The 23,528-nt window shown below is 44.4% G+C and overlaps 1 protein-coding gene across 1 annotated transcript in view; it reads left to right on the forward strand.

Annotated features, from left to right (window-relative positions):
- NUP214 (nucleoporin 214kDa) overlaps nucleotides 1–19,229 on the forward strand; it is a 39,027-nt gene extending 19,798 nt beyond the window's left edge. Inside the window, exons 25-36 of the mRNA XM_009077434.1 lie at nucleotides 1,467–1,542; nucleotides 2,215–2,320; nucleotides 3,283–3,385; nucleotides 4,942–5,012; nucleotides 6,807–8,570; nucleotides 10,033–10,103; nucleotides 10,597–10,753; nucleotides 12,069–12,218; nucleotides 13,819–13,990; nucleotides 17,365–17,507; nucleotides 18,316–18,340; nucleotides 19,005–19,229. Of these exons, the coding sequence (XP_009075682.1) occupies nucleotides 1,467–1,542; nucleotides 2,215–2,320; nucleotides 3,283–3,385; nucleotides 4,942–5,012; nucleotides 6,807–8,570; nucleotides 10,033–10,103; nucleotides 10,597–10,753; nucleotides 12,069–12,218; nucleotides 13,819–13,990; nucleotides 17,365–17,507; nucleotides 18,316–18,340; nucleotides 19,005–19,038 (2,872 nt within the window). The 3' untranslated portion in view covers nucleotides 19,039–19,229. The remainder of the gene's footprint in view (nucleotides 1–1,466; nucleotides 1,543–2,214; nucleotides 2,321–3,282; nucleotides 3,386–4,941; nucleotides 5,013–6,806; nucleotides 8,571–10,032; nucleotides 10,104–10,596; nucleotides 10,754–12,068; nucleotides 12,219–13,818; nucleotides 13,991–17,364; nucleotides 17,508–18,315; nucleotides 18,341–19,004) is intronic.
- Nucleotides 19,230–23,528: the final 4,299 nt, after the last annotated feature.

The raw sequence follows: 23,528 nt of genomic DNA on the forward strand, positions 1-23,528 counted from the left end.
AATGGGCTGTGACTGGGGATGTTGGTGGTCCCACTCTGGTTACTAGTAGATAGTTTTTAGTGGGGAAAAAATCCTCTTTTCCTGGCTGAAGTCAAACCCAGCATTTTCACAGCCTTGTCAGAGAAGCACAGGATCAATTGATCTTGAGACTTTTCTGTAGGAAAGGTCCTACCCTCTCATGAATTTTGCAGGCCTTCCCTTGTTTTCTTCTTTGTTCAGTATCAACTCAAAGTTTATAGCTGTACCTTCCCAGCAGAGACTTCTTCCAGTGCTAATCTTGGTGTTTTCCTTGTTTGCTTTACTTTTGCTCTAGGCAGAGGGCAAAGCCAGGCCATGCAATGTCAAGAGAGAGAGAGAGCACTCATTGCTGGAAGGAAGGACTTAGGAGTAATGCAAAGCTGTATAAGGCACAGAACCATATCCAAGACCAAATGGCTGTGCAAAATGTTTCATGCACATATCCCCTTTGGGATGTAGTAGAAAATTCCTGTGTGTTGGCCTGTAGCTGACCAAACAGTAAATGCAGTTTAGGAGACAGACAGCTTTGGATGCTCAAATTTGCTTACTGTCTGGGTCTTTGCAGTCTCATCCCTTTCTGTAGTATAGAGATTGGTTATTGCCTTAAAGAACACCTGACCTGAGTCAAGTCTTACCTGCTAGGGTAAGAAAGCTGGGCTTTGCCACCAGGAGAGTGCCATCAGGGTGGAATTTAAGCTTCTGAAATCTTCTGGTATTGGCTATTGAAGTTTCTGATCCAGGTGAGCCACAGACTTGAAGAGATGCTAAAACTGGCTGTGCATTCCCAAGTTAGGGTGATTTGGTGTGTTAATGGCCCAGAGTGCAGAGCTAGGATGCTGCACCCCAGGAGCACCTGCCACTCTGCAGCATTTGTCTGTGGGTTCTGATGTTAAATTTACTTCATGGTCAAAATTCCCAAGCCTATAATATAGAATACAAATTAATTTTATCACAGTTCTTGCCATGACTTCATTAATATTTGTGCTACGCTTCAAAGACAGGAAATGCTCCCTCCACCCCCTCCCCACTCTGTCTCCTTGCTCAGCATTTCTGAGCATTGCATGTACTTGTCTGGGCTCCACACTATAAAGGAAGCTGCTTAAATTTGTTATCCACTAGGCATAAAATTGTAATCTCCTTACCTGCTGATTTTTCATCAACTCCCTATAAAACAGAAAGCCCTGACTCTCTTCAGAGACAAGAGTATGCGAAGAAGACTTGATCATTTAAGTCTAGAGGTTTAAACACGTTTGCAGACTTCCTTTGTTAAATGTGGCTGATTCATTTAAGAGGTTTATTCTCTAATCAGATTTGTTCGTTTGGAGTTGTGTGTGGAATCTTTAATAGCAGTGGTTGTTCAAGGCTTCTGGAAGCTGTGCTTTTTGAGAGGAGAGGAAATCCTCTTTCAGACTAGTTATTCATATCATTGTTTTATTTTTCTTTTCAAGATCATCTGTGCCTCACTCTGCAGCCCAGGCAGTCCATCAGGTTTTGGCAACTGTTGCTACAAATCAGGCTAAACAGGTATTTTGATACAGAACCCTTTCCCTGTGGAATACTGTACCTAGGCATGCTCACACAGCTTGGAGGTTTAATTGTTGGTGAAGAGATCATTTTAAAATCACTTTTCACAGCTTGCCCTGGATTCTTGACAGACCATTTCTTTATCTGTGGTCTTGACAGTGTGATGCCAGACATATCTTTGTTATGTCTTGCCTTTTTCACTTTTGAGGACTTGCAGCTTTCTGATGGTCACAGTCTTGCTGCAGCAGGGATTGCAGCTAACAAACAGCAAAGTAAACTGTATTGAGCAAATATACCTAAATTTCACACCAAAAAAGACCCATGGTAGGCAGTAAAGGGAGAGAGTAGTTTATTTATCCTGGAAACATTTGTTATTGGGTGACAAGCTGCTGGGTTTTATAGCTACACATCAAAAAATGACACAGCAGTCTTTGTCCCCTGACATCAGTGAGCTGCTGCCCATGGAGCCTTACTGACCTGTTGAAAAAGTTGAGTATTGACGCTGTAGTTAAGTGTCAAAACATAACAGACTCAAGATTGAAGGCCACTTCTAAGTACCTTGACCACTTTGTTTTACTCTTAAGTCATTGCATGACACTAATAATACCAAACCAAAGTCAGAAGGACCTTTATTAATGGATAGACTGCACTGACATGGTGTTGTGTTTTCAGACACCTCTAACAAGCTCGAAGGGACAGACTTCACCTTCCTCTCTGTGTACACCCTGTCCTGTGGCATCCACAGCTGCTCCAACATCATCTAACAACAAAGTCTCGGGTAAGTTGTCTTTAATGGAGATAGAAATAGTCTGGGTGTCGCTTGCCACGTGTCAGGGTGTGCAATCAGAGAATGAAGACACTGAGGAAAGAGGATTTGTCTCCACTAAGAGGTTGCTGTGCCTGTCTTGAGGGAGAGAACTTGACAAACCAAGATACAGAAGCACAGGAGAGTGGTTTTCTATAGTGCCCTGTCTTTTATCTCTGTTCCTGCATCTAGAATTCAGTGATACACTTATTCAGAGTGGACTCAGGATGTGTAACCCTTACCAGGAGATGCTGAAATCACATCTTCCAAAGGCTGTTGTGGTTTGACAGCAAATCAAATGCAGCTGTTTTGTTTTTAAAACATGAAAATTGTGCTGTTTTGAAAACATTTCAGACAAGGTGGTTTGATTCCTAAACACACAGCATTGCAGTAGTACCTGAGCAAGCTTGAAATGAACTAATTGCAGAGCACTAAAACCAACTGTGGTCAGTCACACACAGTTTGGAAGCTCCTAAGGAAAGGAATGCTCAGTGTACATCCTTCCGTGCAAACTGGGGAAGAGGAAACACTTAGGGAAGGAAGGAATTGATTTTTAATGTGTATTAGGTAATAATGCTTGCATTGGACATGGTTTTATAAGCCTCTTGCATAAATGTCTGAAATCCATCTCTGTTGGTCTTTTGCCTTTAATCCGTGGATGTAGGTTGCCTTTTAGCCAGGGGTAAGAAGCAATAAAAATAGCTGGGAATCATATTTGACTTGGCAAATGCTTCTTAAATTTTTGGTTTATTGAAATTGTCAGCTTTTTGATAGCACTTCCTTTTTGTTTGAGATTTATTAATTGCAGACTGTGTGTGTGCAAGCTCTTCCTTCCTTTGCTGATAGTTGGATGGCAAAGTCATAATGTATTTGGGTTCGTTTTGCAAATATATATATCTTTAAGTATGTTTATTTGTTTTTCTTGTAACTTACAGGACAAGGGACAGTAAAAACAGTTACAGCTGTTTCTTCTACGGTGACATCAGTACCAGCAACAACTGTACAGCTTAACAAAGCTTTCTCCTTTTCTTCTGCAGGGTCTGTATGAGCCTTAAGGTTTCTTTGTAGTTGATGTTAAAATGAATCTGTTGTAGCAGGTGTTACCCACAAGTTGTATAACACTGGAAAGTGGCATCTGCAGATGTTAGATTGGGAGGGCAGGGGTTGCACCAGAGTTCTTTGAAGACCTCGTTTGTGGAAGCCTGAGAGAGATCTGAAGGTCTGTGAGACTTTGACACAATATCATGTTGCTTTGAGGTTGGGGGTTTTTTTTCAGTGTGTAACCAATCAAGAGTAAGGGACTGGGTTGTTTTGGGGGTTTGTCTATAGTGGATTATGGAACGAGTTCCCAGTTAGGACTTGAAATTTGGACTGATGGTTACACTTGCTGAATTACTTATTTATTTTGATACAGCACAGCAGAGGGTATGTTTTGGCTTCAACAGTAGTCAGTTGATGAAGGTGACTAGAGAGGCCCTATGCCATCTGGTGATGTCTGTTACATAACACCACCACAAAGCAAGGCACATGTTATGAACATACAGCCACTCTGAAATCTCTCTGGGAGTGTTTTTTCAGTCATCATGCCTTACATTTAGGGAAGAGGGAGGACTCCTTAGACATGATTGCTTGAAATTCTGCATGTTTGGCAGTCTGATACTCAAGTGAAATTCTCTTTATGAAGTGGGCAACGTTTGGGATTTCGAACACATATACTTTCAAATTGCTGATTTCTTCAGTCTTACCCATTTCTCTACATATTTGTCAAGTGGATGTTACCCAAATGCCTTGCTGTGCTCTTCAGAGGGCTAAAAAGAGTCCTTTTAAGAGATGGAAATTCAGATTCAAAAAGCAAACAACCCTCTCTTTGTCCCATGTGCTGTGCCTCAGTGTGTAAACCATATGCTAAATACAGTGCTGTTGTCAGTGATGTCTTAGTTCCATGGCCTGACTTCTGTATCAAGAGCTGTTCTTTGAGAAGCAGAGAGAGCTTAAAGAGCCTCAGGGAATGAAGGTCTCTGGAAGACCCCAGTGCTCATTATGAAAAATCACAGTATTTTTGGAAGACAAAATATTTTTAGTGTGAAATAATCATGGGAACTTTTCATTTCTGTTTTGCTATGAATGGTCTCTTTTTTTTTTTTTTTTTTTATGGGTGTTAGTATCCAGTCATTCCCTTTTATACATGCACTGACTCTTCCCTTTTAGCTCTTAAATTCTAGTTGCCACTGTGGCTTTGCTCTTACTGGTCTCCCCAAAGCTGTCAGGTTTTGGTGTGTGGTGTTCAGCTGCTGAGATGCATGGGGAAGAAACATACAGCAGAAAGGAAGGGACATGGGAGGATGAGGGTGCTCGAAAACTTTGAACTCTGACTCTTTAACCCTCTAGAAGCCTTGTCAGAGAGGAAACAAGTGGAGTGCAGTCTGCATGCATGTCCTGTCCAGTTGTTGGAGAAACTGTTTCTGTGATGTGTGCTTGACTTTGTGCAAACCTGTCCTGGAAATCTGAGTCTCAGAGTTGTGTTAATATGGTTGGAAGTTTCAACACTTTTTGAGCTAAGTGTCATACTTTGCCTTTCTTCTCTTTCCTCCTAGGTCTGTATTTAGTTTCGGTGTCACATCAGCTGCTTCATCAACAGTGCAGCCCAACCTGTCCTTCTCACAAGGTTAGTCTTGGAGAATGTGCAAACAGCATCTCTTCTCTTCTAAGAGAACATTTCCTCTTCCTAATTCATGTGGTTCTTGTTGTACATTGCAGTTGTGTTACTGATTGCAGTAGCTGCAGTAACATTACATATGTGTGTTGGGTTCTGCCCTGTAACACAGAAGTCTGGGCCACCTGCCTTTCAATTAAGAGTAAGCTAAATATTTGTTGCCAAGATCATTTAGGAGGTACCAGTTTATGAAAAGGGTAACATCTGTGGTCATTTCCTCTGCTGTCTTTAATCTGTAGATTTAAGGTTGCTGCAGCCAGGTGGGCTGACACAGAAAACTGTCATCAAGTGGAATGAGCGTTTAGTAATCAGAGGGAAGTGCTTGGGATGGCTTTGGTTTGCTTCTGAAATTGAAGTGACAATACATAGGCTGCTTTTCTATGTCATAGGTACATCCTATTTGCCCAGTCTGGAAAAAAAAAGGGACTGCTGTATCTGCTTTGTAATATTCTTGAGGTTTTCTGCCTCTAATTCCAGTCTCACAAAAGAGATCCTACGGTCAAAAACTTGCTCCCAGTGTTATTGGTTCCTCTGCTAAAAGATACCACCTTTTCTTACAAATCTTGGCTTGTTTCTGTCCTTAGACCATCCCAGCCACAGTAATGCTACTGATACCTTGTTGATGTTAAGCAGAGAGAACAAACTGGGCTTAAAATCTGAAGATTTGGTTAACATAAAAGCTTAGGTAAATAGCACAGATAAAGGAGGAGTGGGAGGTGCAGGAGACAGACTTGTAAACCACAGCATTGTGTGAGGGCAGTTACTTCCCACTGCTCTGTGAAATGGTAGGAGCACCTTTGACTCTGTCAGCTGGTGATGGGAGAACATCAGAAGGAATTTCAGTGCCTCAGGAGGTAAAAAATGCTACATTATTGAGTGTCAGTCACTTAAATATACTTAATATATTTGTGGGGGAAAACACAAGGGTGATACCAGCTCTGCTAAGAAGCATTTGTTCTTTGTCATTTGATCTCTGTGCAGATTTCTTATACTTTGTACAAATCAGCCCAAGGTCCAAACACCAATGCAATGTCTAGAAGTCAGAAATTGTGTGATGCTGAGAAATGAAATGACAGTGTCTTAAATAAAACCAGTCCAGTCTCCCTTAAAACTTCAGCAGTTTCACACGGTTGGACAGCAGTATATCTTACAAATGGAGCTGCTTTGGCTTTTCTCTAGTTTCAAAGCTGAAAACAGGCTGCATAGAAACTGGTTGGTGGTCTATAAATAGCTGCATTTGTAAAGAAAGATTTTATTCTGTAGAAGACTATTCAAGTGTCAGAAAGTATTTTGATGACTTAAACTCTGTTCTGAGACATTGGTTCAAACACAGAGCTCTGTACTGAATGTCAGGAATTGTTTACCTGAACCAAGTAAGAAGGGGAGAAAGTGGTGTTAATAGCAAATGGTCTGTAGTAACCAGGTCTTCTGTATTTTTATCAAGCTGTTGAAAAAGAAATAGGAGCCAAAGGCTAGAAATGTTTGTACTCAAAGAGAAGGATGATTAAGTGGAGGCTATGACAAGACAGTAACAGTGTTTGTCACTGCCACACTGTCCATAAAGGCTTCAGATATCACTGTTGTCTCCTGAATCCATATGAAAGAGGCACTTACCTGATGGTCAGAGGCTTCATAGATTTGAGGCAAGAGTACTGACAATCTGTGAAGGGGATATTACTGTAAGAATGGTAAATGAGCTTTGTGTACCCTAACTTGGTTTGTAACTTCTGTCTCTCTCACTGACAGCCCCTGCTAAAGAGCCTACCCAGCCTGATTCATTTTCATTTGCTGGGACTTCCAAACTTGGAGCAGTCCCCGAGGGCTCCTTTGCTTTTGGGTCCCACAAGTCACCAGGTGCTCCAGGAGGCATAGTTGGAAGTAGCTCCTCAGCAGATGGCACCCAGTCAAATAAAACTGCTGCAACAACATCATCTTCTCCCCCCACAGTCTCTGGCAAGTTGGATATTTCTCCATCTAAACCAGGAGATTACTTGTTTCAGAGCAATGTAGCTGGGGAAACTCTTGGGAGCTTCTCAGGACTACGGGTTGGTCAAGTAGATGATAATGCCAAGACCACCAGTAAAGCACCATCTACCAGTGTTGCAGGAACACAGTTACCTAAAGTATCTACAATAGCTTCTGGGTATAATTTTTGTGCTCCCCCAACACCAGCAAAAGCTGGAGAAGCTGCTTCAACATCCGTCGCATCATCTGGCATGGCAGCCTTATCCATCAGCACTAGTGCCACAGGCAATCTCTTTGGCAATGTCCAGTTAACCAACACTGGGTCTTCTGGGGTGTTTAATCTTGGAGGCTCTAATGGCAACAAACCCACCTTTTCATTTGGTATTCAGCCAACAAATAGTATGAGCACATCCACCTCTACTCCTACTCTCTCTGCCTCAACGTCCCTCTCCTTCGGAAGTTTATCAAGTTCATCACAAACTGCTGTCCCTGCTGCAACTTCTAGTAAGGTTGCAGGGGATGCCAAATTACCATCTGTGTCAGAAAAACCAGCTGAAAATGAAGCTGTAGCAGCTGGGTCTTCACCTCCAGTGGCACAGTCCCCACAGCCACAGGTACAGCTTTCAGAGCTGGTTAAAGAACCCACTTTGCCTCAGGCCACAGCTGGGGACACCGTCCTGGAGGGCTCTGGCACCACAGCAGCACCACCAACACCTGATGCTGTGGCTGCTCCTGTCTCCACCAGTGATTTGAAGGCACCAGTGCCTCCTGCTGTCTCTGCAGCAGCCCCACCAGATCAGAATGTCTCAGCAACAATGTCTACAGCAAACGTTGCCTCTCCTGCAGAAGCTACAGGTGCGTTGGCTGCTACCTCTGATGTTACTACAGGTGTGCAGAGTCCAGCTGTAGGTGCCTCTGTGTTTGCCTCCACCTCTGCAGGCTCGTCGGTGTTCTCTCAGCCTCCAAGTTCCAGCTCTTCTGGCTCAGCATTTAGCCAGCCTGCTGGTGAGACAGCTGCCACTCCCTCCACACCACCTGTTTTTGGTCAACTCCCAGCAGGTACCACAGCATCCTCTCCATTTGGGCAGCTCACCACCAGCACTCTGTCCACTGCCACCACTACCACACAGGCTGCCAGCTCAGGCTTTGGGACTTCTGCTTTTGGCACCACCACTACTGGGGGCTTTGGCCAGCCAGCCTTTGGGCAAGCACCGACCTTTGGGCAACCTGCAAGCAGTTCTTCAGGTGGTTTTACCTTCACCCAGTCTGGGTTTGGGACAATGCCAGCCTTTGGCCAGCCAGCAGCTTCCACAGCACCCTCAAGCAGTGGCAATGTTTTTGGAGCACCAGCTAGCACCAACAGCACCAGCTCCTTCTCCTTTGGACAGCCATCTGCCAGCACTGGAGGGGGGCTGTTTGGGCCAAGCAGCCCTCCTGTGTTTGGGCAGAACACTGGCTTTGGGCAAGGGGCATCTGTCTTTGGAAGCACTGCTGCTGTTACTACCACCACATCATCTGCTGGGTTCAGCTTCTGCCAGGCCTCAGGTAAGAGCAAACCACAGGTAGGGGTGACATGCCAGCAGTGTTGGCTGGCTGAAGTGCAGAGCAGTATAGCACTGGGGAAAGTAGGTTGGGTTTTTTTATGCCTTTCTTGGTGGGTTGTTTGGTTGGTTTTGTTCTGTTTTGTTTCGTCTTCAGTTAGTAAGGACAGGAGCTGCAGTGTGTGTGTGTGAGGGGGAGGCTAATGTTGGAGATCAAAGCTTTTGCTCTGCTTCACTATTCATCAGCCAGGCCTCTGAATGTAGCTTTGTCAACCCAATCCTGCCTTCATTTTATACTTACAAGTCTACCTTGATTCAGTTTTGAATTACTGAATTGTCCTGCCTGTTGCACAGCAAGTGGGCTGGATTCAGCGTAATGTAAAAGGTCTTAAACTAGTGTGTGGTTGTAAATTGTTACACCAAAGAGGCAGTGCAGCTCACAAACCATAACTGAGGCAACTAATACAGATACAACACTTCCTTCAGTGGGCTGAACTGAGGACATGCAACCAGGTATAGTACTGTGTCATCATCTGGGATGATAAAAAAAGTGTTAAGCCCTCAAAGTGATGGGTTAGCAAGGAATAATCTGTTAAATCAGCTTTTGCATTTGGAAGCATCTCAAAATTCCATATAGTGGTAACATGACCGTCAGCTACCTAGTTAAATTGAACACTTGCACAGATCAAACCTCCTTTCTAAGTCTCCTTTTGTTCTCCACACTGCTCAATAGATTGTTGTTTTTTGTTCCAAAGCTTTGGCTGTACAATCTTCAGAGACCTCCCAGGGAAAAGTGAAAAGTACAGAGTAATAATAGAGAACATCTATTTCCAAGGAAGAAAAACTAATTAGGCTTGTTTAATTAAAAATGATGGCACTGCAGGCAAGTGCTTGCTCACTTCAACTACAGTAACAGAGAACAGTTAAATTGGGGGAAGTGAACTCTGCTCGAGAAAGGTGTTCCTAATTATAGAAATACAAGTTTTATTACAAAAGGCACATTTAAGTGAACTGGGAAATGGAAAGGGGAGTTCTTTTTTTAATCAAAGCATTTCATTATCTTTAGCAGGAGTCGTCAGGTAACAAAGCTCAGCTCCTCCCTACACCAGGGCAATCAGAATGCTGAAGTGCTTGTGCAAGACTTGCAGCATTGTAACACTGCTAACAGCAATCCAGTTCTCTTAGTGCTAGCAACAATCCCACAGATCTAAAGGCCTTTTATTACCCCTTTGTTTTTTAAGTTGGCCAAAGAGAGGAGAATTACTTTCCAATAAACTTTAAATGTAGTTTATTATTTCTGTGTTGGCACATGCTTTGTCCAACCTGGATAGGTTTGGTAACATCATTTGTATCCTATGTGTTTTGGCATGGAAGATTTGTCCCTTCACTGTCCTGGGCTAGTGTCACCTCCCTGAATGTCTTATACCCTAGTAATAGTTCTGGTGGTTTCTTTTTTCTTTTCTCAGGTTTTGGTTCCAGTAACACAGGTTCTGTGTTTGGGCAAGCAGCTAATACTGGAGGCACTGTCTTTGGCCAGGCAAGTATTGATTGCTTTTTGTAGCAATAAGGGACTGTTACATGCAGGGGACTTGGTCAGGGCTCCTGTTTGTGATGTATTTAACCAAAAAAATAGAAAGGTACAATTTGATGTGTTCAGTAAAACATGTCCCAGTCTGCTGAAGATATTTGCTGTTGTAGAGGGCAGCAAAGCAGCACCTGCATGAATGTTTTCCAAGGGGTATGGAGACACAACCATGTGACCTCATGCAGGATAAGAGATGCAGTAGCTCACTTGCCTTTATTCCATGCTAAGTGGAAAGTGGGTAGTGTGGGGCAAGTCTCAAAGGTGTCATTCTGTGCCATGGACTTAAATAAAACTCCATGGCATTACATGTTGGGAGGTGATTGTTGCTGGTTTGTCAACCCCTTCCTATATCCAGAGGAACAGGCCAGAGAGAAGATCAGCCTTGGGGCATGTGCTGCTTTGGCTTTGCTGAAATCCCTTTTTTTTAATCCTTTTTGTGTTCTAGCAGCCATCTTCTTCCAGTGGAGGCTTGTTTGGAACTGGAAGTGGTGGGAGAGGTGGAGGCTTCTTCAGTGGTTTGGGAGGAAAGCCAAGTCAGGATGCAGCCAATAAGAATCCCTTCAGTTCCTCCAGTGGAGGATTTGGATCTGCAGCTTCCCAGAGTAAGCAAAGCAAACAAGAATGTAAAATGGTGCTGTGATTTCCATCTGCTTTTGTGATCCCATCTGCTTTTCTGCTGCTGGTTGTCTCTGAGTAAATTAAGTGTTAATGTGAAAGGCTTTGGGGGGGTAACAGAGTGTGTGTGATGTGTAATCTGGAATTTTGCTTTTAGGTTTATGGAAAACAAGTAGGGAAGCCATTGAAACAAACAAGCAGTGTGAAGAACATTGATATTCTATAGGGAATTCTTGGCCAAATCCTTCCTTAAAATGGAAAAATCTAAATTCTTGTCACTGAATTTCTGCTTCCAACTTGGTGGGAAGTTAGAAAGCTTTAATTAATTCTCATCTGCACTGAGACTGTAAAAACTGAAGAATCCTGTGCTCAAGAGAAACCAAGTTGACAAGGATGTGATGGATAGCAGTTTTGTCAACTTTGTCCTAAAAATGGATATCTTTATGCAGCACATGCAAGATATTTTATCAAACTTTGCTGTCACATATGAATAAGCAGGTAGAAAGCACAAAGAAGGGGAAGCAGTGGCTAAGGCATAAAAGTAGGTGGGAAAAAAGGAAAGCTGTAGAATTAGCTGCAAGTGGCTATAAAATTAGCACTTCAAGTCTTGGGAGAGCAGATTTTATTACATCTTTAATGATCCATTGGGATTAATGGTTGAGGTCAGTTTTCTAACCTTGCTGATTTTAATAATTCATTGCAGAGCTGAGGTTTGTGATGAAATAAAACAGATGTTCACCAGAGAAAAGCTTTGATTGCTCTGTGTCCTGCCTCTAGATGCAGAACCTCAGCATGGCCTTGTGAGAGATGAAAACATGAGTTATGTCTCAGTAAGGCTGGAAAAGTTTGGCTCCTACTTTAAAGTCCTGTCAGATAGTCAAGTGTAGAAAACTCCCCATTGCCAAAAGAGCTGAGAATCTTTAATTTGTGGTTTGCTGATATTTGTGTTGTCTGCAGAGACTGATTGTAGCTGCTGGGTTTTCTCACTTGATTTGTCTTTTACTGACTGTGGCACAGGATGCAGCTAAACAAATCATCCCTCGTCGTGATTTACTAGATGGCAGTAATAAAGGATTGTTAGTGGTCCATCAGATCCAGAATGGATCTTGGTGGAACTACAAAACTCTGTTGGAATAAGGGAAAACTTGGCTACTCTCTGCATTGTTTTCAGCGTGGTGTTCATGGTGTGCTTGGAGTTGGGGGAGGAAAAGGCATTTCCCTTTCTTCTGCCTCAGCTAATGAAGTGCAGTGTAGAATATTGTCTGAGTGTTGGCTGTTTACAAGTATTCCTCATCTCCCCAGATTCCTCCAGCTTATTTGGGAACAGTGGAGCAAAGACTTTTGGATTTGGCGGCTCATCTTTTGGAGAGCAGAAGCCTACAGGCACTTTCAGCTCTGGTGGTGGAAGTGTGGCCTCCCAAGGCTTTGGGTTCTCCAGTCCAAACAAAGCAGGTACTTTGGGAATCCACCCACTGTGACAACCCACAGCTGTCTGGCACGTTTACTCTTCTACCACTTAGCCTGGACTCAGTGCACATACAGGAATTATGTTGGAACAGTAAATAAAAATAACTAATGGCTTAGTGAATGGAACTTTAGCATAGATTTACCCTCTTGTGCAGAAAAACATCCAGTAAACTATATCCTCAGGAGTTCATTCCAGAATTCCTGTTGCAAAGAGCTATGTGACTTAATTCTGGTCTTATGTACTGTCCAGTGAAGAGCACAGAATATGGGAATGAATAAATCTTTCCTATTTTAGATAATTCCTTGGGCACAAGAGGGCACAGACTCAAGCTCTGCCAGGGGAGGGTTAGATTGGATATTAGGAAGAGATTTTTTTAAGGACAGAGTGATCAGACATTGGAATGTGCTGCCCAGGGAGGTGGTGGATTCACCATCCCTGGAGGTTTTCAAGCTGAGACTGGATGTGGCACTTAGTGCTATGGTCTAGTAACCACAGTAGGGTTGGACTTGATGATCTTGGAGGTCTTTTCCAACCCAGTTGATTCTATGATTATCTTACAAACTTCACTCTGGGTTTTGTAACCCTTTTTATCCCCATTTCACTACTTTCAAATAGTGAAAAAAGAAAGTGAAACCTTAAAATGCATTGCAAAATTGAGTGTATGCTGAGCAAGGCTTCAGCCCCTGGGATAAATGCTCAAACTTTCTAGAGACAGAGGTAACAGGATATCTGATCTGTGTTTAAATAATTCAGGCCTAGCATTTTATTTTTTTCCAGACCTTTTGTGTTTACAGCCAAACAGTATCCATTACCTTGGCATGGACTGGAATTTCACCCTGGGTATTAAAATGAGCAGAGGTATCCCATCCTCATCCCTAGGCAAACAAAAGAGCAGGTGTCCTTCATGTTCCACAGTGTCAGTTAGAACCAGGCCAATAATATCAGCAGGTGGATGTAGAATACAATAATATGGGTAGAAGTCCATTCAGAGCTGCAGAAGACAGCTAAACCCCAAAGAGAAACTGCCAAGAGCAGAGTTCAGTTTTTGATTCCCTGCAAGAATGGTGCAGTGGCATTTAATCCTTGCATTTTAGTTTCCACCACTGACACTAGGATTTGATAATACCTTCCTGAATCTTTGCATCACTGGAGCACCTACCAACCAAGCTTGCATCTGTATTTGCACTATTGTGCACACTTACTACCACAATAAAGATGCTTTTTGATAGAAAGCAAGTAGAGATCCCTTCACAGTGTGTGAACATGTGCAATAAGTTACCACCTTCCTGTACAGCTCTAGGATTGAGCTGGACATTGAGTTGTAGCACAAAAGACCCAGAGGTTTTTTCTGGATATTCATTTAATTTGATTGCAGTTTCTTGCATACATTCAGGCAGTTTTCTTACCCATCTATTTTGCAGTTGGGAAGCTTTTCTGACAGTTCCTCCTACAAATACTGCTGTGTCCATATGATGAACATCCCCATGATCTACCTGGAAATCTAGGGCTGGGGGGAGGGTTGTCTCTTTCTGCGTTATCGTTTACGTATTTTCTTGTCCCTTTGTTTGCCTCTGTTTTGCTCAGGTGGCTTCGGTGCTGCTCCAGTGTTTGGCAGCCCTCCCACTTTCGGGGGGTCCCCTGGGTTTGGAGGGGTGCCAGCATTCGGTTCAGCCCCAACCTTTTCAAGCCCTCTGGGCTCAACGGGAGGCAAAGTGTTCGGCGAAGGTACAGCAGCAGCCAGCGCTGGAGGATTTGGGTAAGCCATCCAGGTTGTTGGGACAGCCTCCTTGCATGACAAGATTGTGCTCTGTTACCCCTGCATTAGTGGAAAGAATATATTCTGTGGTTGATTGCTAAGCTCCAAGTGTCCTGGGTTGGTTTGTTTTTTAAAAAAACCCCAACAATTAAGGCATAAAACGGAGGTTTTAACCCCAAAGGAAATAATGTGTATGGCCTCGTTTTAATGCTGATGCTGCTCTGTTGAATCTTTAGTCTTAGAGATGTCATCTTGCAGATGTCCAAGGAAATGCAGGAGTATTTTCTGTCTGAGCACTTAATGAGTGCAATCTAGGACTACAAGCTATGCCTAGCAAAGAAAATAATTTAGCTGTGACTCTGTCCAGCCACTTTAGCCACTGCTGAGATTTGGGCTAGAGATAGTAGTGAGAATTCAGCCTGTTCTCTTACCTCTGGAGGTTTGGGACAAGGCACTTGTCACAGCCTGTGCTCCCAGAGCTCCTTGTGCTTATCCCACACTGGTTGGTTTTACCTGTTTCTGTACCCCTTGGTGCTTGGCACCAGAGCAGTCAGCACATTGTTCCTTGCTTTGTGCAGCAAATACAGAACTTCAAACCCTGCAAAGCAGCATCTGCAACAGGCAGCAAATGCACCTCTTCATCACTGTGGTCCCAGCCAGCTGCACTCCTTCAGAGCCTGCAGTTACATTCAGACTGAAGAGGGACAATTCAAAAGACAAACTTCCGGGGAGGAGAGGAAACCGGATGTCTTCCCAGTCTTGGTGTTTACATATTTACAAGTGTTTGTCTCTTTGTCTGGTTTCAGGAGGAACTGCCTTTAAGTGTGAGGCACATAGGAACATCCAGAAGTGAAACTTGTTAATTCCCTGGGAGGTTAGAGTAGGTACCTCTGAGCTCTGGGAGGCTTCAGCCAGGTGGTTCTGCTGTCCTGAGCTCCAGTGCAGCAAACTGAGTCATCCCTTTGGAGAGGGTGAATTAATTATAGCTTAATTACATCTCCACAGAGAAGGAAGAGCTTGTAGGGATGACTTAGCTTCAGCTCAATTGATGGTTTGTTCAGTTCCAACATGCAGCCTTTGTGCTGCAGGATTTTGTGCTGAAACTGGATGTGCTCAGTGACAACTGAAAGATAAGATGGGATTCAGAACAAGCAGCATGTTGCTGAGACAGAAATCTTGCATAACCAGCCTGCAGGCTCAGGAAAGATAATTCAGGGACTTAACTTGTGGGAAGTCTTGAGAAATTTTTCCTCTACTAGAAAGGTGCAGACCCAGACTGGTATTTACAGAGTTGCCTGAGGAATTTGATTTTGATTTTAAAAACTTAGTGTGCAAAATTCCCAGGCAGCTTCACAAAAATCCAAATCTCACCACAAAATGTTGAGCAACAGTTTTAATTCTACAGTATAATGTAGCATCTGTACAGGATTTCCTTTCTGCCTTTCTCTTGAAGTGAAACTAAAAAAAAATCCTAATTCCAAAGAAGTCACTTTCCAGTACATTGTGTGGTATGAGCTCCAAGTTCCTGAGAACACCCTGCTGACTTAAATACATGTGATTCATTGCTGCTTCAATTCTGAAAAATCTGCATCAGTGATAAATGACTGGGGTGTCAGAAATAGAAGCCACTACACTTCTCCAGAGTCTGCACTTGCAACTGTTTGTGAGCAAATAATGTTTTGCTTTCATAAACTAACCTCAAGTGCCTCTCAGTTGTGTTTTGCACAGCAGCTTTACAAAGGACCTGAAAATCTGGGCAAGATAGGTTGGGTTAAGTGGTTACCAGGCAATGACTGCATTTTGTGTCTTCTGTGTGTTTGGAAAAAAATCTCTCCATAGCTTAAGCTGTTCCTCTGCTCATACTGTGTGAGGCCTTTCCAACAGACATGTTCTGGTTGCAACTGAAAGGAGCAGTTGGAACAAAAAGTTTCCTTGTCACTGTTTTCACTTCCACTTCCTCACACCTGGTAGCCATGATTTGTGTGTTCAGTGGCACAGCCCTGAGGAGATGGAGCAGTGCAAAACCTTGTGCTAAAAGCATCACCCAGTCTTGCTTCTTTTTTGAAAGACTTAAAAACCTGATCTGCTTTTCCTGATGAAAGCACATTTGTGGTCCTGAGCTGAAGCTGCCTTGCAAGGTGCACGGGTCAAGAGCCAAAGCAGAGGCACAGGGATGGGTAGCAGAGCCAGAGATGCAGTCCCTGAGGTGCCCCTGGTATCTAGTGCTGTCTGTGGAAGTAGTGTGTGCTCTTGGCAGTGTCTGGGAGAGGAGAGGTGATGTCCTTTACCAGGTGAATTGCTTGTCACACTGCTGCAAGGGTTGTCTTTAATCTGGACAGATAGGTTTTGATGTGGGTTTGTGTTTTGGGGTTTTTTTTAAATCTTCTAGATGTGGATGGATGGAGAGGTGGGTTAACACGCTGTCAGGTCCTATTTTGTATCAGAAATGACAGGAGCTTGTGTGAGGCACAGCCTTGCAAAGCTGCCACACTGTTTGCCTTGTCCAGCTCTGCTCAGGGGAAGCTGCTGCTGGGGTGGTGTTGAGCACTTGCAGAGCTTTAGCAGAGCAGTTGGAAAATCTTGTGTCTGCATTTTACCCAGTTTAAGTTAAACACTGGAAGCTCGTTCTTGGAGAGCATTTCTTAGGTTCAGAACTGGGAGAAGTGTAGGGTGGGCAGAGAACTATAATGCAGATCATGGTCTCATTAGTGTGTCACGCTGAGAGCTCTGTGATGCCTGGTTGGACCGTGTGGGTGGAGAAAGGAGACCAATTTCCATATAGAAAAGTGTTTCTGATTTCAGTCCCCAAAAGCAATTAATGAAGTGATGCAGAAGTGGTGGGAGAAGTGCCAGGTAGGTGCAGATCTCCAGGAAAGCACTGGAACTGTGTGTGGTTCAAAATGGGCCATGGAGAGGAAGGAATTGAGGGATCTGCAGAGTTAGGTGGGCAGTGGGGAAGGTACCCCCTGAAATTTGGGGATCTGGGTTCTGTATCTGAGCTCTGCTTTGTGCTCTGGCCATGAGCAGCTCATACCTGTGTTTGCTGCTGTACTTCTGGTGAAAACTACACACAAGGTTGAATTAATATATTCCATTTGCTGCTGGAGTTGGTATTTCCAAGCACTTGGAAACATATCCTATGTAAGTGTGGACATATTTGCCTTTCTGCCTGGTGTATGTTAAGAATGATATTTCTAGGTACCAAAACCAGAAAATCTCTTTCCAGACTGAACCACTACAGTTGTTCACATCAGCTGGTCTCAGCTTTTGATGTATCTTCATTTAAGGAGTGCACTGTTGTCATGGGATGGGGACAGACTTCCAGTGTGAGTGAGAAGGTGCTTGCCAACAGAGATTTTCTCTTCACCCTGCAGGTTTGGTGGTACCAGTAACAACACAGCATCGTTTGGCACACTGGCAAACCAAAACACCCCAACGTTTGGATCCCTGTCACAACAGGGCACTGGCTTTGGCACACAAAACAGTGGATTCTCAGCTTTTGGAACAGGTGGAGGAGGTAGGATACTGACCCTAACAGCCCCCATGTCTCGAGTTTTCCCTGGAAACTGTGAGTGACTCCTCAACTCCCTGCCCAAATAATGCCTGATCCTAGTCCTGCTATAGGGAAGGCACTGGAGAATTGAGGTGCAATGTGGGGGGTAGCACCTTCTCAGCCTTTAGCTCCAAATTCCAACACTGATGTGCTATGTGGCATGTCAACACATCTCTCTCCTCTGCACACCTCATCACATTATTGCTTCTCACCCCCTTTTAGTGGAGTTGTTCTTTCTCCTCAAAGGAGAATACTGAGAAATCTCTCTCCAGTACCATGCACATGGGTATGTGTGTGTAAGTCCTGAGTGTCAGGAGAATCTGCGCTGCAAAACTGAGCTGGAACACCAACAGCCAAATGTTTGTCTGCTGCAGTTCAGTGAAGCTGCAGTGATTCACACAGGGCTGAGAGCAGAGCCTGAGAGAGGCCACGTGCACTGGGGGCTGCCTGTCACCAGGGGCTTGCATTAGGCACAGACCATCTCCAGGAAGCAGCTCTGTCTGTGGAGAGCTGGATAGACCAGGCACATTGTCTGCAGTGGCTGCTAATGAATGACCTGGCTGATTAGCAGTGAAAGCCAAGCCCTCTTAGGAGCCAGGCAAGTCACTTCTCTTCTGGATGGAGATTTGACTTTCATTGTTTGCCCATTGCTTTTTCTGGCCTAAGGCAGGAAAGGAATATTTTTCAATCTGTGTGTGGGAGGGGACATTTACTACAAACCTTATGCATTCATTTTTCCCTGTAACAACTATTTTGCTTGCTTTTCTTTCAGGGTTTGGCTTTGGATCGCCTAACACGTAAGTACCATTTTGTGGCTAACTCTTCATTAAAAATACAAATACAATCAGAATGAAGAGTTGAATGGTTTACAAGAGCAAGCACTGAAAATAGGAATTAAATCCTAGTTCTGATTTCCATTTTGGTGGCACTGCAGAGAGCTCAAAGTCCAAGCTCTGGATGTGTGCTTTCCAGGGAGGTTAATCTTTCATATGAGAGAGAATTTCCAGTTGGATCACACTCCTTCTCCACCTCTCAGGGCCATGATGTGTGTGCTCAAGCTGTGTGTGTGAATCAGGAATCTGTTCCATTTATCAGGCTGAAACGAGGGATGAAATAAACTGGTACTTTTGTGGCTGAAGTGAGATGATGATTTAGAGTTAAAGGTTAACTCTGTCACCCACTCTGCCACTGCCTGGCTGGATCCCTTCCAGCAAGTTTCTTAAACTTTGTTTCCCTGTCAGGCAGAGCATGGATCTCTGCAGATGGCAGGCTCTAGAGTGAGCACAGTTGTATCTAGTCAGTGTGTGTTGCTGCAGGTAAAAGATGCTGGAAATACCCTCTGTGTGTTCTCAGAAAAAGCTTCTGGTACTTTAGAGGTTTGATTGAGAGATCTGCTGAATTAATGCTGCCTGAGGGAGGCTCTAGCACTCATTGCTGTTCCTTTTTCTTCTTGCTTCACAGATCTTCCTCTGGATTTAGTGGATGGAGAAGCTAGGAGCACCCTGAACTCTCCTGTAGAACTGTGCTGTAGCTCCTACATTCATGGGGTCACCTACATGATCAATACTCAAACAGCTTTTCTTCTAAATACGAGTTTTCAGACTTTTTTTTTCTAAGAAAAAGATTTTTGCTTATTTTTATGCAATACTTGTTCTTGCTCTATATTAAACTATTTTATCTGCCTTGGTGTTATTTCTGTTGGAAGGGTTTATCTCGCTGCATTGAGGGATGTATCTGTGCTCACCAGCCCCTTGGTGGGCTTAGCTTTGTGTTGTTCATCCCTTGCTTAGACAAGGGAGTAGCTCCAATTAGTTCCTGGTCTAAACCAGCACATTTCTCATTAAGAGAATGCCTGATTATCCCAGGCTCTTAAGAAGGGGCTGAGGTTTTGCCCTGCTAATTTTAAGTCTAGGATGGGGCACATGCTTATCTCAGTGAAGTGCTAAAACTGAGTCATGTGTGAGCCAGAGGCTTAGTAGAGAAATAGGAAATTTATCTGAGGAGAAGCTGGCAGCGTGCAGAGCACGTTCCCATGGCAGTAACATTCAGCAAAGAGGTGGGAAGGAAAAAGCTCTCCTATTTTTACCTTTCTGTAAATTTTACAGAACTCAAAAAATGGAACTCAGGTTCTAGGGAAAACTTCTGGTCCTGGAAGTAGCTGTGTGACCTCCATCCAGGGGCCTTAGTGGTTTTGCAGCTCATGGCTTTGGATGTTTGGATGTTGAATTAAAGTACTTTTTTTTTTTTTTTTTTTTTATTACCATGGGTGAGATTGTGCTTTTTCCCTGTAGCTTTTGACTCTAGTCAATATCGTTTGTGAAACTCTCATGTGTTTATACTTGAACATACTGAGCAAATGTTTTAAAGAACACCCCGAAGGCATTCTGGCCAAACGCTTTTTCTATTTGCTGCATCTGACCTCCATGAAACCTCTAAATGATGTAATCAGGTTTTGTTGCTCTGGGAATGCCTTTGAAATAACAGCTCATGGGTTAGTTAATACATGCAGATGGGATGGGTTTATCTCCTTGGGCCTATTCAGATGTTTTGAGGTGTTTCTCCTTTTTCTATTTCCAGCAGAAACATTCTAACATTCCTTTTTTTTTTTTGCTTACACAATATGATGACAGGTGGCATTTTCTGCTTTGTTGGGCATGAGGTCACTTTTGGGAATTGTAAATAGTTGATAACTTGTTGTTTTCATGACCGCAGTTAGAAACTGCTTTTATTTGTCAACAGTTCCTGAAGAAATCACTTTTTTTTCAAGTCAGCCTAAAAGGTTTAGTGTTTGTCCTAACTCCTGTCCTAGCTGTGGCAGGTGTCTTTCCTATCTCTGCACTAGGTAGGTTCCCTTTAGAAAGGAGGAAATGTGGGAAGATACAGTGTACAAGGAGAGCTTGGTTTTAGCTATGGAGAAGCTTTTAGGCTCTAAGGCTTTTCTGTCTGGCCTGGATTTCTGGACCCTGGTGTGCCACAGGTCGTGTTAGAGGCAGCACTGTTGGGATTGTGCAAGACCTCCCTGTCCCTCTTTTGGATGAGAGGGAGTGCTGGCAGTCAGGGAACAGGAGACAGTGCTCTGAAATGAGCTGGTTTGAAGTTGAAGAAAAGCTGCAGATGGGTTGAAGTGTGTCCTCCCATTGTGTTCTCGTTGACTAGACAACAGTTTCTTAAGGCCTGGAGGTGAAATTGCTGTTTTGTTGTCCTTCCTCTTTATAAATAGCAGCTGGCCCAAACCATTGACCTTAAATTCTTTGCATTAATCTCCCCTGGCTGTGGCATGTGACACCTCCTCGCAAGGCCCTATCAGCTGTGCTCCCCCAGATAGCTCAGAAACCTCTTGCTATGGAGAAGATTGGCTTGGTAAGAATGTGATGTTGGCATGCTGAGCCATTTAAAGTGTCTTTTTTGGAATGATGGGAACAGTTGGGGGTTGTCCCTGCTCTAGTGCTCGGTACCTGTCTGACTCTTTTACCCCCTGCAATTGAAGGGCTGTAGAATTACTCCAGACCTTAACTGAACACACGTTTGCTTGCACTGCTTCCAAAATGATGAGGGCTGAGACAACCCAAACCCCTGAACTATCTGCCCTTGAGAAACAGGTGCTGCTTCTGGTTTCCATAGTAGCTGCTGGAGGAGCTGAGCAGTGCAGAGAGGCTGATCGTGACCACAAGCCTACAGGAATATGCACAAACCCCAGCAGAGTTGACTCTGAAAAATCTGCATTTTCATTAGATGACTCAAGGACTTGGCAAGTGTGTGTGGTGCTGGGTTGGTGGTTGCCAGAAGCTGTCACAGGCTGTTATCTGTGCTAAGTGGCCTGTGATCACAGGGCCCCTGTCCACTGCTTTGTGGGCTGATGTCCACCAAAGAGTGAAGCTGTTCATGCAGAAAGCTCTGGTCTTCGCAGTCCTGGAGAAGTCAAAGGACTAACCAGGCTTGTAGTCTTGTTCCAGTAGTTTGTCCCTGATGGTTAGTCCTTGGATAACTAGCAGCACCTGCTCTACCACTGCTCTCAAGGAGCTTATTGCTTTGTCTGTGCCAATGTGGTTGTGCCTCTTTTTTTTCCTACCATTTTGGTATGAGAAAAAGTCTTTCAAGGCTTTTATCAAAGGTGGAGTCTTAATTATTTCTAATGAAAGAACACACTTATTTTTGCCTCCCCTGAGACCACGCTGTGGCCTCAAGGCAGGGGAGAGCTGAGTGCTGGTGACAACAGCTACAGTAGAGCACTGGAGACAGTGTCACACTGTGGTGGGAGAGAGGAGCCTGAGGGGCAGAAAGGATTTCCCAACCTCTGGGGAGACCAGAACAGAGATTTCTGCTTCCTCTAAGGCTAAAAGAGCCTTTTTCAGGGGAAAAAAAAAAAAAAGGTAAAACATAGCTTGGTCACAGAGAGGTAAGAAAAAAAAAAGAATTACTATTTCATGTCTGAAAGGTTTTTACTGTATAATGATTGGTATTCCAGAGTACAAATGTCTCTCAGAGTGCCAGTGGGCTCAGCTGTATCCCTCTCTCTGGATCTGTCTCCTGGGAAGGGAATGACATTGTTCTTTGGCCCTTCTGTGCTGTGGAGGTGACCAGAGGACAAATGCCAGTGGCATCTCTCTGCGGTCGAACTGAGAAGGGACCACAGGGCTGAAGTTCATCCCCTGCTGCTGGGTTAGATCCCTCAGCTTGTCCCTCAGCACTACCTCCCTGCCCAGGCAGTGCTGGAGGCAGAGCTGACCTGTCCCTGACCAACATCCATGCCCTGTGGGAGAAACCAGACGTGTTCACACATGGGGTGAGTCTTTGAGATCAGTAGGATCCCTGGGAGAGATGATGGAGGCTAGAAAAGTACTGCTGAACATCTCAGCCCCTTGCTCCAGCTGCTGGGAGCAGGGCAGTGGAAAGCTGAAGGCAGGTGGTGGCACTGCCTCTCCTGCCACCCCTTTGCCTGGGAACCAGGGGCATATTGACCAGTGCTGGTCTGTCCTTGCGGGCAATCCAGTGTGGAGCTGCCTCCCTTGTCCCCATCAGCCATCTATGTGTCCCTGTGCTGCAGGCTTGGAGGCTGAAGTGACATTTTATTTATCCCTTCTTAGTTTTCATGTGTCCTGCCCTTGTGCATTGCTTCCAGCATTGCTTATGAGGAAAAATAATCCTGCATGAGGCTTTGGCATGAGTGTCTGGGAGTGCTGGGGAGGGTTTGTTCCTAGATAAATGTCGTGTGGAGCCGTAGGGGCTGGGAAGAGGAGACTGTGGCTCTGTGGGGATCAGCAGCACTGGGTTGGCACTGAGTCCATCCCTGTCCTCCCTCTCACAGCAATGAGGCTCCAGGGTCTTGGCAGCCATTAAGAGTCACAGAATCATGGAATCAACCAGATTGGAAGAGACCTTAAGGATCAGAGTCCAACCCTACTGTGGTCACTAGACCATGGCACTAAGTGCCACATCCAGTCTCAGCTCGAAAACCTCCAGGGATGGGGAATCCACCACCTCCCTGGGCAGCACATTCCAATGTCTGATCACTCTGTCCTTAAAAAAATCTCTTCCTAATATCCAACCTAACCCTCCCCTGGCAGAGCTTGAGTCTGTGCCCTCTTGTCCTGCTGCTGGTTGCCTGGGAGCAGAGACCAACCCCCACCTGACTCCAACCTCCTGTCAGGGAGTTGCAGAGGGTGATAAGGTCTCCCCTGAGCCTCCTCTTCTCCAGGCTGAACACCCCCAGCTCCCTCAGCCTCTCCTCATGGCACTTGTGCTCCAGTCCCTTCACCAGCCTCATTGCTGGTCTCTGGACCTGCTCCAGCATCTCAATGTCCCTCCTGAGCTGAGGGGCCCAGAACTGAGCACAGGATTCAAGGTGAGAAGTCACTTAGTGCTCTGGTTTAGTTGATATGGTGGTGTTTGGTCAAAGGTTGGACTCTGTGATCTTGGAGGTCTTTTCCAGCCTTAATGATTCCATGATTCTATGACTCTTCCTCACACAGGGATGAGCTTGGACGT

The sequence above is a fragment of the Acanthisitta chloris genome, unplaced genomic scaffold, assembly GCF_000695815.1.
Source record: "Acanthisitta chloris isolate BGI_N310 unplaced genomic scaffold, ASM69581v1 scaffold10316, whole genome shotgun sequence".
Taxonomy (NCBI): domain Eukaryota; kingdom Metazoa; phylum Chordata; class Aves; order Passeriformes; family Acanthisittidae; genus Acanthisitta; species Acanthisitta chloris.